We start from the raw sequence: 21,082 nt of genomic DNA on the forward strand, positions 1-21,082 counted from the left end.
TTATTTGACCGTAGCTGTGAGTGAGAGTGAATGGTTGTTTGTGGCCCTGTGATGGACTGGCGATTTGTCTGGAGAAGATGGATGGATGGATGGAGAACAAGTTGAGTTTTATAGTTGTAGTTTCTTTGTGTAACACACTTATCTGTCCCACATTGACAGGAATCCTGTAAAATAAATTGGTGATTGATCTCCTATATCATCACATGCTGTCACAGCAATCCAACGTCTAAGGTGGTTAGGGCAGTAATTAAAAAAAGCAGCCACATAATGACAAATGCTGCATATAACTGACATTGAAACAAAACATCCGTTTGTACACATAGAGAATAGGTATAATTACTTATCTTTCGTTTCTGAAGTTTTTATTTTTTTACACCTTTAACTAATCTACAGACTGCTTGTGTCACCTTGTAAATTGCTGAAAAATCTGACATTTTTGCTAAAAGAAAACAGGAGTTGCTTGTCTACTGCTACCCTGTTTGGTGCATTTGTCACTGAGGTAAATACAAATGAAAGAGGTCTTTCAGATAGATGAGTGTGATCGATCACCTTTTTGGAAAATGCTATGTAATTGCAGGAGTAAGCAGTGAAAACATTCATAAGACATTGTAGACTTATGCAGGAGGATAATCAATTCCATTAATTAAGCCTTTTTAAGAGCCTAAACCCTGCTTTTCCTGGTGTTCCCACTGGCAGCCATGCTCTCATCAACCAAATGTCAAAAATCCTGAGCTTCACAACATACTTGAACATAGCCTCAAAAACAACACAGACGCAGCCCAGTAGTTTGTCAATAGGACATTTTATTTCATACGTCTGTTGATTTATTCAAATTACAGTAATATACTTGCTGAGATGACCACTGGCTGCAGTCTGGACAGCTAAAACTGACAGCTGTACTACTTAAAGCAAACTTCTTTTTTTTTTTTTTTTTAATGTTTCCTCCTTTTTTTAAAATGATCTTGCAACAGAAAAAAAGCACATACTGTATATATGCCATGAGATGTGATGAGTGAAAGTGACATCAGGTAGGGTGGGGTCATAGTTGGGTTAAAGAACAAAAACAAAGAAATGAAAAACATGTTAAAGGATCAGAATATGGCACATTTGGTCCACGTTGGTAGTTTTATTATCTCATTTTCAAACATGTAAGAAACAAAAAGAAAGGAAACAGATAATTGCATTTGTACGTGTTGTTTTTCTTCAGAAGCACAGCATTAATGACAGCATATTGAAGACATGACTGTAGAGGGGGCCACTCTTAAAGTTTGTCTTTGTTAAAAATCTGGGATTCACCTGCCAATTGTTTTTATTCTCTCTAGAACAGTTTCATTATCATCATCATCATCATCAATGTTATTAGTATCTTCTTTACATCCAAAAATGGGAGGTATGTGGAGGTGGTGGAGCATTGTGGATGATTGGTAGGGATGGCTTTGGACATTCACAGGAAGTAGTCGGGAGTGCGTCTGGTCACATGGGGCTCGCCACGGCGTGGAGCCGGGTCAAACTGAAGACTGGAGGCAGAAAGTGTTTAGTTATTGATGAGGCCACTGATGGAAAAAAAGAGAATCAAGTACACAATAACAAGGCAATGTGAAATAGGATACCACATTAGCTATAACCATTCATGTTTGGAATAATAATAATAATAATAATAATAATAATAATAATAATAATAATAATAATAATAATAATAATAATAATAATAATTCATATCCTGATATATGGGCCATACGGTGGTGTAGTGGTTAGCACTCTCGCCTTGCAGCGAGAAGACCCGGGTTCGAGCCCCGGTTGGAACAAGGGCCTTCCTGCATGGAGTTTGCATGTTCTCCCCGTGTGTGCGTGGGTTCTCTCCGGGTACTCCGGCTTCCTCCCACAGTCCAAAAACATGCAATGTGGGGATAGGTAAATTGGACACTCCAAATTGACCATAGGAGTGAGTGTGAGGGTGAATGGTTGTTTGTCTGTCTCTGTATGTGGCCCTGCGATGGACTGGCGAACTGTCCAGGGTGTACCCCGCCTATCGCCCGATGTAGCTGAGATTGGCACAGCACCCCCCGCGACCCTCTGGTGGAGGATAAAGCGGTAGATGATGACTGATCCTGATATATTTTGGCTGAATTTCCGTTATACCTTTTTTCTTAATGCTTTGGTCAAAATGCAACTGTGCCACTTGTATAACTAAAAATACATTGATGTCAAACTGGGTATACCGCCAAGCCCTTGTTTAATGCTTAGTAACAGAAAATACTCGTTTTAAATTTTTTACCCACGTCTCAGTTTCTGGTTGTCCACACTTAAACACGTGTATAGTTTCTGGCCATTTGAGTACCATGTTCATGAAGAAGTAATTATATTTACAGGAGGTCCCTTGGAGGTTAAAAGAAAATCTCCCTTTCTGTTAAGGTAATCAATAGAATTGGTTGATGGTTGTTTCTACATGTGTCCCATCCTCAGCACTTAGAAAGGTTGTTAACTTGTTGGAACTCCTCCACAGCAGATTCTCTTGTATGCAGTAGTATAAATATGAAGGACCTAAGTGGATGGTTTTTCCTTCACAGGTCTGTCTGATTGTTTTTGACACAATCTGTCAAGAGAGACAGAATGAGTTTGCCGTCTTATATCATGTATCCTCCTCAGATAAACAGTATTGGATGCATCACACCAGCGATCACATCAGTCATCTGCCCTTCAAAGTAACTTGGAGGGCAACATTACAAAATGCACACATCATTCCTTTGGGAGCATGACTTCCTTCTCAAAGTTTTTCCACCATCCAACAGTTTATCTCAGTTTGGTAACAAATGGTAAAAGTGTGTGAGGAAAAAAAAAGGAAATGAGTATACGCACGGTACGCATGAGGCTTGTGTCTGTACTGGCTCTAATAGCCCTTAGCAAGTGTTTTTCATAAATTGGTCTTGCAGTATACGAAAAATTCATACCACAAAAATAAATAAATACCGGTTTTCGGTATGAACTTGTATATTGCCCAGCAATTCTCGAAATCAACAGGGAAGAGCTGAGAAAGTTTGCATCCCAGGCTCTCTCTATATCCGTTTGGGATCCGTCTGTATAATTCAGCACAAAACCACTAAAAAAACATAACAATTTAAGAAAAGTACTGGTTTTTAAACAGATCTCACACTCACTCTCTTGCACACAGGCCCCAGCAAAAAAAGTGTTAACTTATCAAAAAAATATTGGTAATGTGGGGAGACAGGCGAGGCAAACGCAGTCGAAATGCAGCCAGTGTGAACACCCACACACAACGCAGCCACGACACCCATGCAAGACATTCTGTGTGAACCATGACAAAAATGCATACTTTCATAGCATCAAATTGTATCAGAAATACAGTCAAATGTCAAAATGCGTGCCTGGTACACACAATGCATAGAGGTTGGCAGGTATGCACCATGTTTACAGAATTAATTTTCAGGGACCTAAAACAGGCAAAAACGCATTAAAAGCCACAAACGTACATGGCATTAATGTGATGGCACCTTCTTTACCAAGAAAACGCAGACAAACTAAAACTAATGTAGCTCCCGTGTGCAGAAATGAAACACCAGTTGGTGCGAGGTGCAAAACATTATGTGATGTTTACAGAATTTTCCATGGATCATTCAGACAAGCCTCTGTACTTACAAAGAGTATTTCAGAGTGTCATCCAGTTCCATGATGGCCGCCTGGTTTCCACAGCGGTAGCAGTAGTTTGGAGCACTGAAAATGGTCACCACATTCTTGTCATGGCCCCAGTTGTAGCCCTGAAGAAACAAGCACATGCAAAGTTTGGACCAGAAAACATTGTATGACAAGCTCGGCCTGACTGTGTCAAGGGCTGTCACGATAGAGGTTTCATTCACACAGAACAGGATGAAGGGAAGCAACTTTGTTCATCATGTCAACACGTTTGTGTTTTGGTGCCAGGAGAAAGGTTATGGTGGTTATTTGGTCCATAAAACATCAGAAATGTGTAAAAAAAAAAGAATGAAAATGAATATATATATATACATACATACATACATACATACATACACACACACACATACATATACACACACACACACACACACATACACTGTATATATACACACACACACACATTATATACACACACAACTCAAAAAAAGCTAGGGATATTCGGCTTGGTGAGAACGTAAAAAAGTTCACGCTACAGTGATATTATATCATTAAAGTAGGGCATTTAAGTAGAAGAATGCAATGGTGATTTCCTCATCTCAAACAATTTATTGAAACAAAAGCCATACAAAAAATGGCAATGTCTCAATAACTTGTCATGTGCCCTTGAGCATCAATTACAGCTTGACAATGACCTCTCATGCTGTTCTCAAGTCGACTTATTGTCTGCTGAGGCATGGCATTCCACTCTTCTTGAAGGGCGGCCCTCAGGTCATTGAGGTTCTGGGGTACAGTTACAAGCCTCTACACAGTAACTCAGTGGCCACTTCATTCTGAGAACATCCTGTTTGTAGCCTCGCAATGGTGAGGTACTGTTGATCAATTGTTCGGTGTCGTCTTGGTCTCATGATGTCAAAATGTGAATGAGGACGTTTTGAACTTTTTGAGGCATTTTTGAACTCAACCCCCAGGTGTAAATTCTATGTTAACCAAATCAACACAGTGTTTCTGCCATATGTAAGGCATCTGGTGTGTCTATTTTACCTCCATGACCAGCTGATGGGCACGGGATACCAGGGTGAGGCCATTGGCGTGGTTAAAGGTTTCTGAGATATCCTGTCCGAAGGTGTAACCAGCACCACGAGGAGAGATGCCCCACCCACCACGATCATCGGGGTCTGACCACAGCAGGTCACACATTGGGCCCTGACAGAAAGAAAAAAAGAATGTCACTCCTGTTCCACGGGTACATTTTCACAAATGTTCTTAAGTTTAACACAATCTCAGCTTAAACAGATATATTCAAAGAACCTTCTCAGAATGCAAATACATCTGTATATATGTATACCTCATGTGGGACTTCTTGGAGACGGTCCAGAGCTCGTATGTGATCCAGAGTGTCTATGGAGGGAGACAAACCTCCGTGGAGACAGAAGATCTGAAACAAAAATGCAAGAAATTAAGATTCAACCAAAAACACATCTGCAGCTTTTCACCCACAGGTGAACACTTCTGCCATTGTTACCAGTTTTCAGAACCAATGTGTGTATATAAACTCAGGACTACAGAGATTAAATGTAGACCCAATAATCATTTGGGGTAGGGAGATAAAGCACAACATTTTATCACCAATTTAAAACCCCATAGAGACTGTGTCTGTCCCCCGACCTACTAAAGTAAATCAATCAATGTCAAACAGAAGAGTTAGACATTCTAATTTAATAAAGATTACTACTGACAATAAAATAGAGTCAAAGGATACCACTTCTAAATGTGGACTAATAAATATAAGGTCACTCTCCTCAATATCTGTTTTAAAGGGGACATATTACGCAAAATCAACTTTTTAACCATTTTAATACTTATATTTGGGACTCTGGAGGCCCTACCAGTCACCAAAGTGTGGAAAAAGAATACTCCGTCATGTTTTCGTGGTTCCCCTTAGTGTAAGTATAGGCGATAAAACACTCGATGTTGAATTCCCTGCGCTTATGACGTCAGCATGCGCATTTCACCGCGAATGTTACCGCCCCACCAGTAAGTTTACTTCGAGAGCTCCACCTTAGCTCCACCTTGTCCCTGCGAGAGTGCAGGCGAGGGAGGAAGAGCGGTATTATGTCAACGCGGAGGGACAAGTGTGCTGTTGGTGGCTGCACAGTGGAGCACAGTGTTTTACACAAACTTCCACAGAGGATTTGATATATGAAGCTAATGTGCCGGATAAAGTCAGCAAACGTGTGTTCGTGTGTTCGCACTAGACAGCGGTCGCCGTATTTAGTCAGGGGACGTATTTCACCGACGTACAAACACACACACGTTGTTAAGAAAAGGTCACATAGAGCTCATAACTGACCATTCTGACACGTCCTAATTAAAAATATTTGTTCAGTACGTCCTCCATGACCGGAGCACAGACTCAGTCTGATACAATCACATATACAGCGGCGAGCGGCGATCAGCGGTGCTGCACTCTCTGTGCAGAGGTGCTGCACTCTCTGTGCAGAGGTGCTGCACTCTCTGTGAAAATCAGCTGATCGCCAGCGGCGAGACGCCTAAACAGCCGCTGTATGCGACTGATCACCAGCTCCGGTGCAGACCGGTGACTATGCTCCGGAGACCTCGCCACCGCGGCACCGCTGGCGCTGGCGATCAGCGGTGCCGCGGTGGCGATCAGCGGTGCCGCGGTGACGAGGTCTCCGGAGCATAGTCACCGGTCTGATACAGTAACATACAGCGCCAGCTTATGCAGCTCGCCGCGCGCCGCTGGCGATCAGTGGTGCTGTTCCTAAGTGTTTTTAACTGATTTACAGTTCGGCACTGTTCGGCTCGATCCTTATGTAGAACGTCTCTTCCTGTGACGGCACTCTGGCTGTTTTCTGCGCACGCTGCCATGTTGATATTGTCAGAGAACTAGTGGAGGGAGGGGGAGACGAATAGAGCTGTAAAGCGCTGTAAAGAGGACAAATCAGAAACCCCCTGGAAGAAGTGGGTGTGTGTTTGCCTGTGTCTCAATTTGCATGTAAAGGGACCATGCACGAAAACCGAGCGTTCTGAAAGGGGCGGGCTTAGCAGGGTTATTGAACTGCTATGATGCTTCATCCTTATGGTATTTTGACCAAGGCATGTCACTGAAATGTTCATTAGGACACCAGGGAACTATTTTGATGGGGGAAATAGGGTATAATATGTCCCCTTTAATAAATTATCTAATTTCTGACGATAGTATTGATTTATTCTGTGTAACTGAAACTTGGTTACATGAAGAAGATTACGTTAGTCTAAATTAGTCAACAGATCACTTAGGTCACAAAATACAGGTTTACTTGTGGTTCCCAGAGTCTGTAAGAGCAGAATGGGAGGCAGAGCCTTCAGTTACCAGGCTCCTCTCCTGTGGAACCAGCTCCCAATAACAGTTCGGGAGGCGGAGCCTCTCTCTGTATTTAAAGTTAGACTTAAAACTTTCCTTTTTGATAAAGCTTATTGTTAGAGCTGGTTCAGGGAAACCTGGACCAGCTCTTAGTTATGCTGCTATAGACCTAGACTGCTGGGGGAATTTCGTGTAGTGCACACACTCACTCTCTCACACTCAGGGTATGAATATGACTTTTGATATATGTCATTAACCTTCTCTCTTTCTCTCCCTAGTTTGTGTCTTTCCTTCCTTCCTTCCCTCTCTCTCTGTATCCTCATCTTTCAGGTTGCAGGACCAAGATCCAGTTTTCGAGGCTACCCATAGTATACATATCATCACCATTATTATTGTGCTATAATTAAAAGTCGATATCGGTATCATTTTTATCAACACGCTCTGCTGCTGCTTTATAAATTACATTGTATTGCTTTACACATGTAATCATTGACTGTATAAACATTAACTTGATACAGTTGTTGTGTATCTGCTCCTGGTCTCATCTCCCTCTTGTCCTTTCTGTCCCCCCTTTCCCTTTCACCCCAACCGGTCGAGGCAGAGGACTGCACATCTCTGAGCCTGGTTCTGTCAGAGATTTCTTCCTGTTAAGAGGGAGTTTTTTTCTCTCCACTGATGCCTAGTGTTTGCTCATTGTGTGAACTGTTGGGTTTCTCTGTTCTCCTTGATGTTACCTATGTACAGTGCCTTGAGATAATGTATGTTATGACTTGGAACTATACAAATAAAATTTAATTGAATGTATTTTTCCATAGTGATTGCTAGATGTTTATCATTTTATATATTTTTTGCTGATACTACGAGTTCAAAGAGCATCCTGCCAGAAGCCTGAAGAAACACGAGATGCAGTGACAGCACAAAATCAATGTGACCCCTCCCCCATGGGTGGTGCAACACTGTCTTAAAATGCAACACATTGTAAGACTTTAGTCCTTCTGCTTTTAATAGGTGGGAAAATGATAGATGTACTTAACTACAAACACTAACAAACTCATCTTCATTCCCTGCACCATTACACATCCCAATTCAGAGCAAATTATTCAATGCTCTATTTTCATGGTGGATTAACATCATCTATCGCTAGCTCTTCATACCTGTCCATCAACCAGCGCAGTGAGTGGCAAGTAGTCGAACAGGTCTGTGAAATACTTCCAAACATTGGCATTGCCATACTTCCTCAGGCACTCATCATAGAAGCCATAGACCTGTGTGATCTGCCGCGACTCGTGGTTCCCTCGCAGGATGGTGATTCGCTCTGGGAAGCGAACCTGAATAAAAAAAACAAGAAAGTTGAAATTATCAGTTAATTCAATATTTCCATTATACACCACCTCTGTCACTTACCAATTACCAATGTGAAGATTTGCTACTTCACACAAACAAGTTTTAGGTTTAAAACCGTACAACCTAGGGCTGGGCGATATGGACCAAAAGTCATATCCCGATATATATTTAGGTTGAATATCGATATATATCCCCATATTTTTTCCACAAAGTGAGAGCTGTGAAATGAAATGTTCAGTCAAAGTCAAAGCCAAATATGAGTAGTTTTATTGAAAACTCACTACTCAAACAACAATAAAACATAAACACTGTGTAACAGGAGGGCCTTTTTTGATATCAACGCTCCGTAAGGTGCACATTTAAATAAAAAAAATATCTTAAATAAAAATAGCCAATGAAATAAAGTAGGCCAATCTTTTTCTGAAATAAATATATTTATATGAGAAAAGTACAATATCAACATGTTTTAGTTACAACTATAAATGACTTTTTAAAATCAAACTAAGACTTTCTTCTCTTACAAAAGAACAAAATACGACAAACCCTACACTGATTTTGTTATTGCACACCACTTGTCTTCTCATACAGCACAAATGAAACTTGGGGCTGGAGCTTTGTCGGGTTGTGGACGGCTTGTGCCTATGGCTTCTGCAGAGCGCAGTTTCACACTCTTCATGCCACATTTTTAAGTGGTGAAAAAGATTCGTAGTGCTTCCACCACTGGCTGCAACGTGCTTATGGCACTCCCTACATATAGCGTGGTTTTGTTGCTCATCTGCCCCTCCCCCCTCTGTGCATGACAGAAGAGGGGCGGGGACAGCAGTGCAGAGAGCTAACTGCTGCCCCCGCCCCGGATAAGTCTCTCTCTCTCTCTCTCTCTCTCTCTAAACCTCACTTTGTTCCCCGAAACTCGTATTTGAGTAATGACAATAAAGTTGAATCTCATCTCTCATGAATTCACCTAAACCTGCAACCATACACCTATTGGATGGTACCAACTGCTCCAAATGGGATCATCTTTTGCAAAAATAGTAAATGGAAATCCTAAACTCATCAGAAAACTCCCAGGATTAATGCCTTGTAACTGTAACTGCTTGTAAACTAAAATAAAGGATACATTTGGTTTTGGGATTCATTCATTTTTTTTACATATCCAAGGTCTGATGTTTCAAAACTGCACATACTTTAATGAAGGTTATTTGACAATTTCACACAATTCCAATTAATTAATTCAATTATTTTACACTTCGTAAAATTCATTGTCATTGGACCATTCAAAACATCCCTACATTTCTAACATTAAATTGCAGGTACAACAATACTAACACCTCTCTCTGAAATCGTTATTGATGCTGACAGTGAATGCAGTCTGCTTACCAAGCAAAAAAAACACATTTTGGACTCGCCGTTTATCTCTGACTGTACATCAAATAATTTTACCTTGAGCAGCATGATCCAGTTTTAGTTCAGGTGGAAAACAACACAATTTACTTTCAAAAGAAGATAATCTCTCTTTCTCAGGGTAACTGAACGCAGAACTAGCAGACTATAAGAGGGTGGTATTTACCTTTAATGTGACGAGCAGCGTGACCGTCTCCACAGAGTAGTAGCCTCTGTCTACATAGTCTCCCATGAACAGGTAGTTGGTGTCGGGAGACTTGCCTCCAATCTTAAACAACTCCATGAGGTCATGGAATTGACCATGAACGTCGCCGCACACCGTCACCGGGCATCGCACCTGAGCAGGGACAAATAACATGGTAATTTGCCTAAAGCAGGACTGCTCTACAAGTAGCATTACAAAGCTGTGCTAATATTTTTTGGGTTTTGTTCGGTAAAACCGATTTTTGGCTTCAACTGTCCAACTGATCAACACTGGCTCAGAATGTCTACATGTGGCTGGGTTACATTTTTTATTTACTCATTTACCAAAAGAAGAGTATAATGTAGTAAAAGCAAAAACGTATACCCAATTAAATCCTACACCTCCACAGTAAAACATACATGGTGAACAATGAGATTCAACACAAACTTTTAGTTTACCCGAGTTTGTTGTGTGTGATTGTTCAAATTCTGGAGCCCAAGTGTAGCAGGTGCAAATCTTATTCAGGAACTGGGGCTATTGCTAGGCCTGTCACAATAACAACATAAATTGTCCCAGAAATTATTGCGTTAAACGATAATGTTGTCGTTCTGAGACCATTTTCATCTAATACAATGATAAAGGCATAATAATGCAGGTACACCTTTTCAAAGATCAATAAACTTGATGAAATGGATGTAAATAAAATTGCACACAAAAAATTAGGGATGTCCCGATACAACTTTTTCACTTCTGATAAGATACCGATATTGCAGCCTTGAGTATTGGCCAATACCGATCCAACACTATGTCAGCATAAATCATACATACTTTAATTACTTATTTTGTAGTGTGGAATGTTAGAATAGGCTTGATCAAGTGATATTACTTAAACAGAGAACACCAGTCAGCAACAGTAGGTATGAGAAAAACTGGCCCCATTTATGTAACGATTTACATAAATGGGTCCAGTTACATAAATTTTAACCTTCAACATAAGAATATTACATTTTTTGCCATGTTAATTTCATACAGCCTATGGTTAATTTCATCAGGAGGAAAGTACTAGTAAGTACTAAGTGCTAATGGGGGTGTTTTCAGAGCACCCGTGTTTCACAGAGACAGACGAGGAAAACACACAAGCGTGCAAATGGAAATTATCACGGCCAGAAAAATTATCGAGCTCATTTTATTTATCGTGCGATTAATTGATTTATTGCATATTGTGTCAGGCCTAGCTATTGCAGTAATTTATTTTCTTTGACACTAGCACACTGCTGTATAATTCAAGTTACTGTATTGTTTCTTAATATTTTAAATAATAATCAAAATAACAGATTAAATCATTATGTTAGCTTTGCAACTGACACAAAAGGGTAAAATCTACAGGGAAACTAACCTCTTGAACGTTGGACTCCTTGGTCAGAATTTCCTTGGCCTGGAGAGGAATAAAACACACATTCTTTATTCCATCATGGAATTTTTACAACATTCACTGTGAAAATGCAGCCATAAAGAAAGCAAATATAAGGTCAAATAAAACTTCACACAAACACTGACAAATGTACATGTTTATCCCGACATTTTCAGACTAAATTTAGAAAACACCCAAATACTAAGTCAGTGAAGTCTGACAGAAAAGTAAAATAAGGAGATGTATAACATTACTTTTGAAGGGAGGTTAAAGTAATTAATACTTTTGAGAGAGTAACAGGCAATGAAAAATGTCTCGAGTGATAAGCTGAACACTGGGTACAGCGTTACTTGATGAAAAAGGAAAACCGTACAACGTATCAACAACACAGTTTCAGCCATGCATTACTTGTAGCGTGTTCCGTAATTTAATTGGACACAATTCTAATAAAAAAAATTCTCTAAGCTGACATCTTCTAATTACGTCTTTGTCCACAAGTCCTACAGCAAATAAAGCAAATTGATTCAGTGAATTTCAGTCAATCATCAGATCCAGAAAATATTTCAGAGTGATAAGTGAAATTCTGTCACCAACAGTAATCAAGATCAGCACCTTAACCCAAAAGATTAGTTGATAATTAAATTGAATGAGTCAGTTATTATTTAACTACTAAATTAACACTAACTATTTTGTTAACAAAGTAATCATAGACGTCTTTATTAATTAGATTGTCAACTGCTTCTTAAATATAAATGTGTTCAGGTTTCTCTGCTCCTGCATGATAGTAGACTGAATATCTGAAGACAATGTCATGTTTAGGTGAACACCACATTTTCACCCTTATCATAAATTTTATGAATTATATATGTAATCAATTTACCAAAACAAAGATCAAACTATTTCCTGTGCGTACATAGGGCTGGACCAATTAATCAGTTTCAGGTCAACTGAAACAATGCAACTGGCAAATTGCAAAGGCTTCAATTTCACTACTCCGTTTTTGATTGTTTTATGTTCTATGCCAATTAAAAATATAATAGATATGTTGAAAGCCATTCGTATCTTTAAATTGCTATCCTTGCAATATTGGAGCATTGACATCAATATCATATTGAACTGATGCAAAATATATCTTGCTGTATCGGTCGGAGAAATCACAGATAATTTTTCCAATTTGTTTGGGTCTAAGGATGCTTTCAAATGTCTAAAGACAAAGGTGCAAGTATCTTGTTTATAATGACACCTGACAAAGAAATGATTCACATTCTGTTTTGATGTTGAGATCTACTTGTCACTTTGCTCTTATCAGTTATGAGCTGAAAGTGCAACATAGTGCCTCACATGGTATTAAGTGACAAATATTAGCTGTAAATATATAAGTGTACTAATGTATTGAGCACAGCTACACCAGGAGGCAGTATGTCCCCATTCAGCTTGTAAGTACAAGGCCTGGTATTTGCCATGAATTCCCTGCTGCTGTGGCTTCTTCTAAAGGTTTCCAGATCCAAGCTGGGGGGGGGGGGGGGGGGGGGGGGGCAGAAACATGGAGCAAGAGGAGAGTGCTCAGGCTAGCTCAAGCCCAACTGACTGTATACTTGTAGTAATAATTTGACTCCCAAGTGTATAAATTGGGTGTGGTAGTACAACTTGAAGAAATTAAATGTCCCACAATTTCAGTCAGAGTAACTTAAAGGTCAGCTCTTAGTCGAACTAACCATCACAAGACCAACTTGGGTAGGCATGAAATTTTACTACAATAAATAGATATCACCGTTGTTTTGGTCTGTCATTCTTGATCTGCCTCAAGCTCAGGTATTGCATATCAAACCTTTACAAATAAGATGGCCGATATAATATTGATTAAGCGACTAGTTAAATCAATTACATAAATGTCATATTACAGGGTGGTTGAACCAATTAGTACTTACCCGATTATAATTCAGTAATATAGTTCTTTATAACATAAGACTAAACCTCCATCCAAAACAAAGTTTTGAGTCTTTAAATTCATTCAACTCACAAAGAAATGTTATCATATAACGTATTGAGAGCACTTAAGAAGTCTTTGATGAAGCTTCGAATACAAATACTTCAAATAAAACATCAATCGACTTGTTTAACGGAGAGACAATCCAGAAGTGACGCCTGACACCTGGACTCTAAAAGGTTCACGCAATAATAGGGTTGATCAATAACGACGGGGCGCGGTACAAACATAACCCATACACATTCATTTGTGGTGATTTTCATTCTATATGGCGGACTTGTTACAGCAAACAAACATCGACCGAGTCCCAGTTTCTTCAATTTAAATGCATGAAAATGACTCCGTCTATCTGCTGGCAAAAATGCGCGTTTTCGGCCTTTCTGCTCCGAGACGACGGTCGCTGGTCCAACTCATCCAAATCAGCGTCGCCCCGAAGGCCCGGACTGTGCCAGAGCCAACACAACAGAGTTACTTTGTCGAGTTAGCTTAAAATAAGGTGCACCGAAACACATATAGCACATGATGACGATGAAAAACGAAATGAAAATAGCTGCCGTGTCCTTGCCTCATAACCAGAGATTAGTCGGGGCCACTTTGGCAACTCAGGCCACACTATGATCGAGGCCGACATAGACGGAATGAAAGACAGGCTGGTGTGATCCACTTACCTTCTCACAAAGTGTCCTGACTTGGTTTTCCGATAGCTGCTTACACTCGTTTAGCTGTTCGACCCATTGGTCTAGTTCTTTAGTAAAAGATTTGTCTTCCATGACAGCCGCGGTAGCTTGCTAAGCTAGCTGTGTTAGCTCCCTGAAAAAACAAACTGGCCTCTGTCTCAGCGCTAGCCGCGTTAGCTTTTAGCTTGTCGTATTGTTAACCCGATGTAGTCCCGCCAAACCGGTTGGTAAATCAAGGAGAAAACCTAAAATCTACAAGCCCCTTAATCAACTTCTATCATGATAAATCACATATGTCAAATAACCGACAGTAAAAACCAAGTTATATGGGCCAGGGGAGCCGAAAAGATCGCGGGTCCCCGATGCGGCAGACCGAAGGCGCAGGAGACAGCGGCGTCGCAATGGATAGCCGATTTGGTAAAAGAGCTAGTTTCAATAACATCCGGGCATTTCAGTAGCGCACAGAGTCAGCGCATGGGCGACACCGCGTGGACAATCTGTAAACAGTAAGAGCAGTAAACTCAGCATGGCATTAGATCAACCTGAGTAGACGCGGGGTATGGAGGACACAACCTCTAAAGACACTCGATAAATCTAGGATTTAGTGGCATGGAGGGGTGACATTGAATATGGCAACCAACTGAATACCTGTGTCACACCCCCCATCCAAGTGTATGAGAAACTAGAGTCGCCCTCAGGCCAGAAAAAAACTAAATATCGGATTTGTTAATTGGACAACCCATGGCCAAGAGGAAAGGGATTGGATTGGACAAATCCTGGGGCAGGTCAAAGGCTGCGGTGCCTCAGAGCAAGGCACCCAATTCCCCACTGCGCATGTGCACTACTGGTGTGTAATAAGGATGGATTAATGTGAACAAAAAAAACTGTAAGCTACTGTCCAAACTTGGCAGTATACAAATAGGGTGGATTCCATGAAAGAGGATCTGCCCTGCATCTAATGCAAAGGGATCATTGTATGGTCCCGGAAACACATTATTTCTTAATTTTCAGCTGATATTAATGAATTAAAGAAAACATAATTATACATTTCATGTTTAATGTCAGTTCATAGATCAATCTCCATTAATTGTACACACAGCACTTTTCAGAAAACAAAGTGATTTCCATTTTCCACATTGTTCAGACGTAAAGCTCCATTCTTCTCACAAAAACATTGCTCTTGATAAATGAAATGTAACCTCATTACATTTAGGTATCGTATCATAGTTATTTTGTTAATTGCAACTTTGGAGTGTGTTTAGTCATTGCTTTACAAGCAAAAATATGTAACTAAACCCTACACACCGAACCTTTGATATTCTAGTCATATAATATTATGAAGTGAAAACAAAAATACAAGAAAATGCAAAGCCAAAACACAATTTTAATATATTCAGAACAAAGGCTTTGATGCTTTAGTTGTTATATATGTTTTGTGTTGCTTAAAAAAAAGAAAAAAGAAAATTGCGCGCACACACAAAAATCCTTCATGTTGCCAGCATTGAAACCATTCATTTGTCACGTACCTAGTCACCGTCGTGCTGTTAAACAACAATGGCAGGGAGGATACAGGACACAAGTCACTTTATTGTGGTGTGTATTTGCTTTCCTAGGTTTTCATATGGTTTGAATTGCTTGTGACATTTTGTTTATTATACTTTGTCAGCTGAAGCAAACCATGTTGCCTTCAGTGTTAAGTGTTTGAGAACCGCTTTTTTACATCGCCCACAAGAGGGCTACAGCGCCACCCGCTGTAAAAATGAACGACAAATGAACAAAATGACGATTTGTTCAATTTACTGTCCGTGAGTCTGTGACACATGTTCACCACTTTATGTCACTGATAGTGTTTTCTGACAGGAAACTGAAATTTGTATTTCTTTGTAAACCACTCACTGCCCCTCACCAAAGTCCAACGAGAAAATTTGTGATTATACATCATGCCACACTAAAGTTGTTAATCCACTCACTACTGCCTCCATCAGTAAATTAAACATTTGTTATTCTGTGACTTCCATCCATCAATTACCACTTTATCCTCCACCGGAGGGTGCTGTGCCAATCTCAGCCATAGGGTGATACCATCATGGACTTTGTCAGCTGGTGCGAGCTAAATCACCTTCAAGTGAACGCCAGCAAGACGAAGGAAATGGTGGTTGACTTCAGCAGGAAACCCAAAATCCCTGCACTGGTGAACATCCAGGGACTGGATATCGAGAGGGTGAGGACATACAAGTACCTGGGTGTTCACCTAAACAACAAACTGGACTGGTCTGACAACACTGACTCACTCTACCAGAGGGGTCAGTGCCGTCTGTATCTCCTGCGGAGACTGCGTTCCTTTGGGGTGTGCAGGAAACTACTGAGGACATTCTATGACACTGTGGTCGCGTCAGTAGCCCTGTTTGCTGTGGTGTGTTGGGGGGGGGGGGGTTCTGTGCGGGACAAAAACAGACTGAACCGAATCATAAAGAAAGCCGGCTCGGTCTGTGGCTGTCCTTTGGACTCCATTCAGGTCATCCATGAGAGGAGGGCCCTGGCCAAACTATCTGCCATCATGGACAACACCTCACACCCTCTACACAAGACTGTTGGGTCCTTATGCAGCTCCTTCAGTCAGAGACTGATACACCCTTAGTGCAGGACAGAGCGCCTCCGCATGTCATTCATTCCAACTGCAGTACGACTCTACAACAACAGTGTATAAATATTATAACGATGTTTATGTCCCTGTTGTTACCACATTTCATTTTTGGTCTGCCATAACGCCATGTTTACACCCATTGTAAATTTTTACCACCGAGAGAAACTGCACCTTATTACATATGTATATTTATATTTATACTTATATTTATATATATATATGTAAATAATTTCCTGTATTACTTACTTGTATATTGTTTGTTTGTTTTTTATCTATTGTTGAGCTGCTGTAATGCCGTTTTCTCTCCACTGTGAGATAAATAAAGGTATCTTATCTTATAGGCGGGGTACACTCTGGACAGTTCGCCACTCCATCGCAGGGTCACACACATGTGACTGTGGACTGTGGGAGGAAGCCGGAGAATCTGGAGAAAACCCACACACACCAGGATCACATGCAAACTCCATGCAGAAAGGCCCTTCTTCCAACTGGGGTTCGAACCCAGGTCTTCTTGTGAAATGTTGCATTTGGGTCTACTTAAATAGAACAAACTTACCAAAAGAGGGAGCAGCAGACAAGCGTCACCCATGTCCCTGTGAGCTAAAAACAATGATTTCCTCTATGGACTTTGCTGCTAGAGAGTGAGCATTTTAAAAAGTGAGATAATAGACAGTGAGATAATGCAGCAAACATAGATAGTTTACATTCAAGCTAGTGTATTTTTTGTAAGGTGAGTCTTTTTAGTCTATACTTTTTTAAGTATAGGCACATACAACACATCACTTAACCAATCTTGAACTATCCCTTTAATGCAAATGCAGGCTATGATGCAACAGTAAATATATTACTTGCACCTTTAAAAAGTTACAATTTTATATGAATTAGTTTTGATATATTTTGTAGGCTGAACTTAATCTTAAACATGTGACTGTGTGATCATGTAAAGGGGATAATGTATTCTGGGTATGCCTGAATATCATTGAAAACAACAAATATTTTGGTCCTCGCATAGCTAATGTAAATTTACCCCAATCTGGAATAATCCAGATATCCTACGGAATAAAACAACATTAAAATTAAAATCATGGCAAGAAAGGGTATAAGGCTCCTGGAACAAATCATCCAAGATAACAAATTCATCCCATTTCAGAACTTAGTGGAACAATATGGCATTAACAGCAACACGTATTTTGAATATCTACAAATCAAATCTGTAATCCAGGTGAGGTTTAAAACCAGTAAATTGGACATAGAACTAACTGCAACCATTTCTAAAGTTTATGTCTCCCAAAATGGTGTCTAAAACACATGTTATAGTGCTATTGACTAAAAATGATTGTACAATTGCCAACCACAAAATGGGAGACAGACCTATCCATCAACATAGTTGAACATTTCTGGTTACAAATTGTAGGAGCCACACATTGCTTGCGGGGGATTATTTGGGCTTTGATTTTCTGCAGCGGACCAGAAGCCATTATGCCTTAAGTTCAAATGATATTTTGCACTTGTCTGCCTCACGCGTTCGGACCGAAATGGGAAAAAAAGCTTTCAGTTTCTCTGCCCCCTCTGCTTGGAATACCCTCCAAACTTAACTTAAATTGCATGCTCTTATTTCTTTTTATGCTTTTTATCCTTTTCATGCTCTTATTTCTTTTTTAAGATGGAGCTTTCCGCTCCATCTTAAAAGATAGACAACAAAAAACTATTCAACAGTGCCTGTGTTCTTAAATTGTTACTGCGACCAAAACTTTTGCACTTTATGTTTGTCTAGTTGTACTTTTGTAATTCTATGTTTGTATTGTAGTTGTTGTCTTCCTGTTTTTATTTAACTATGATGTGTGCTGCTGCCTTTCTTGGCCAGGTCACCCTTGTGAAAGAGATCTTGATCTCAATGGGTCTTTTTATCTGGTTAAATAAAGGAGAAATAAAAAAAAACGTCACATGGGCACCGTAGTAGGTTATAATTAGGGGCTGAATCACCTGCAACGGGTGGAGAGAGGAGAGTCAGGTAGCCGTAATTTTTGTTGACCGCTTTATGTTCAGCTATGATACACATACGCAAACAGTGCACCTACTACATCTTACCTGGGTGTGCATTTCGAAATAACCGCTGTAGTAGCTGTTGTGTTTATTAAACATCCTGAAACTTGCTTACCCGGACTCAGCGTGCTCCTCTGTACTGGCAGCGCGTAATACAAACAAACAGGACCTATCTCCTCTCAAGCGACGTTAAACGGTTGTTAAGTCGCAACACAAATATCATCTAATACATTCAAAATAATAAACAATCCAGACCTACAACTAATACAATACAAAATCTTACACAGAACACACTACACAGGACAAAGGCTGTTCAGAATGGGGTTCTCACTTTAGGGCTGGGCGATATACCGGTAGTAAGAGTAATACCGGTATATTTTGAAAGAGATATGTAGTTGAGACAATATCGCCATATCAGTATATTATATATTATTTTTATGTTGCCTTGCGAACGCCATTTAATTGCTGCTCAATCACAGCCCTTGTTCTCCCACCCATGCTACACATCACAACAGACATTTGAACGAAAACGTGGCGGACACGGTGCAGGCAGAGAGTGAGCAGTTGGTGACTAAGAAAAAGAATAATTTCTTAACCATCTTCGTTACTTGTTAATACAAAATAAAGGTTGAGCTGGTGACGTAATGTCTGTTTGTTGCCGCTAGTTTTTAGCGGTACCAGCTGTTAGCCGGTCAGCGGTTAGCCGCAGATTTTGGCTCCAAGTGGACTTAAAACACATCAGCGGCTTGTTGTTTACCGTGTCCGACACCGAGGCTCTGGTCTCCTGTCTCCGGGTTTCATCTATCAGCTGTTTCAGTTCTCAGCTGTCAGCTGAGCGGCCAACCGGTGAGCTAGTGTGCTAATGCGTTTTGTTCAAAATATCGTTATAATATCGCATATCGCCATTTGAACAAAAATATCGCGATATCAGTTTTGGTCCATATCGCCCAGCCCTAGTTCTCACAATCAAATATCTTCTCAAACTGCAACGAAAACACAGCAAATAGTTAGATGCATGCTATATGGCTATGAACAGCTGTGTATACATTCTGGTGTAGGGTATGTAGGGACCTCTCAGCATGTCTCAATTGCAACATACTGCCTACCCCCGCGCTATGCATATTAGGTGATTTAAATCGAATACATATAGACATGAAAAAATTACACATACTTATCACTAGCCTAAGCATCGCCAAGAAAACTATCCTCCTGAATTGGATAAACAAGAAAAACTTAAGTTTAAACCAATACAGAAATCTAATTTTAGATCACATCTCTATGGGGAGAATGTCTGCTTCCATAAAAAAACAATTAGCTGACTTTGATTTAACCTGGGCACCTCTAATTGATTATATTTCTTAGGGCAGGTAGGTGACTGTGTCTTTTCTGGTCGGTCTGCGGTGCTGCGGGTCAGGGATCCGGATGGGGGGAGGGGGCTGTCTTGTGGTCTGTGTGGGTTGGTGGCCCTGGGGGATTGGGGGTGGTGGATGATCTGCCGCTCTCCCCCTAATTTTATTGCATGTTAGACATTAGGGCCTGGTGGGTGGTGGGGGTGGCTGTGGTGGGTTCTGGCCGTGCCTCCTCGGTAGATCTTGACCTTTAAACTTTGTTTTTTATGCAGAGCCTCCTCAAGGTTGAGGTTGGTGTACATGTCAAAAGGCAACTTTACCCCACTGTGGTCTTGAAACTTCCATTCTTCTAGTGCAGTCATCAAGGCTTTGTTCTTCAGGATCTCCGTCCTCTCCACCTTCTTGATGATGTCCCTGAGGATCACAAGAAACAGTTACAGAAATAACTTAATTGAAACTGAAGATTTATTTAACAGTGATTTTTTTTTCTCTTATCTGGGTTAGGGTAATCAATAACTGTGGTTAGTGTTTGCTGACCTGACTGCAGAGTCTGCTATTAATACATCCCTGGTCAGACCCTCCAGGTGGATTTTTGACTCCTGGTCTTCTAGTCCCTTGTCCAGGCGGATGCTAACTGTCAGTTTCCTCTTCAGGGCCTTCAACTCATCCATGTCGGCCTGTGACAGCTGCCTGATATATGGGTGATTGATAGTTTTCTCTACCTGCTCCATCACAATTGATCCTTTTCCTTGATCCTTTTCTTTGCCGACTCACATCCTGCAGATCCAACAGTTGGGAAACAGGGACAGAAACGTTAAATTGACTGAAGTCAATGTGCCTGTCTTTGTGGGATTTGAACTGCAGGATTTGAATTGTCTGGTACAACTTATGTTGTATGTCCATGTCTGGGAATTGACTTAGTATGAATGATGTGTAATAGAAAAGGCATTGCACCTAGATGCACTGTATAAATGTGTGTGAATGACAAAACTTTAGTGTAAAGCAGTTCATTTTCTAACTTCATTCG

At 40.4% G+C, this 21,082-nt stretch overlaps 1 protein-coding gene across 1 annotated transcript; it reads right to left on the minus strand.

The window, feature by feature from the left end:
* Window positions 1-783: 783 nt before the first annotated feature.
* On the minus strand, window positions 784-14,438 carry LOC131463725 (serine/threonine-protein phosphatase 2A catalytic subunit beta isoform). Its single transcript, XM_058635644.1, has 8 exons — window positions 14,011-14,438; window positions 11,341-11,379; window positions 9,927-10,097; window positions 8,170-8,343; window positions 4,997-5,086; window positions 4,693-4,854; window positions 3,655-3,773; window positions 784-1,517 (listed from the first exon to the last, which is right to left on the minus strand). Exons 1-8 carry the CDS (start codon window positions 14,110-14,112, stop codon window positions 1,445-1,447), a joined length of 930 nt encoding a protein of 309 aa, XP_058491627.1. The 5' UTR covers window positions 14,113-14,438; the 3' UTR covers window positions 784-1,444.
* Window positions 14,439-21,082: the final 6,644 nt, after the last annotated feature.

Source organism: Solea solea, chromosome 8 (genome assembly GCF_958295425.1).
Source record: "Solea solea chromosome 8, fSolSol10.1, whole genome shotgun sequence".
NCBI classification, from domain to species: Eukaryota; Metazoa; Chordata; class Actinopteri; order Pleuronectiformes; family Soleidae; genus Solea; species Solea solea.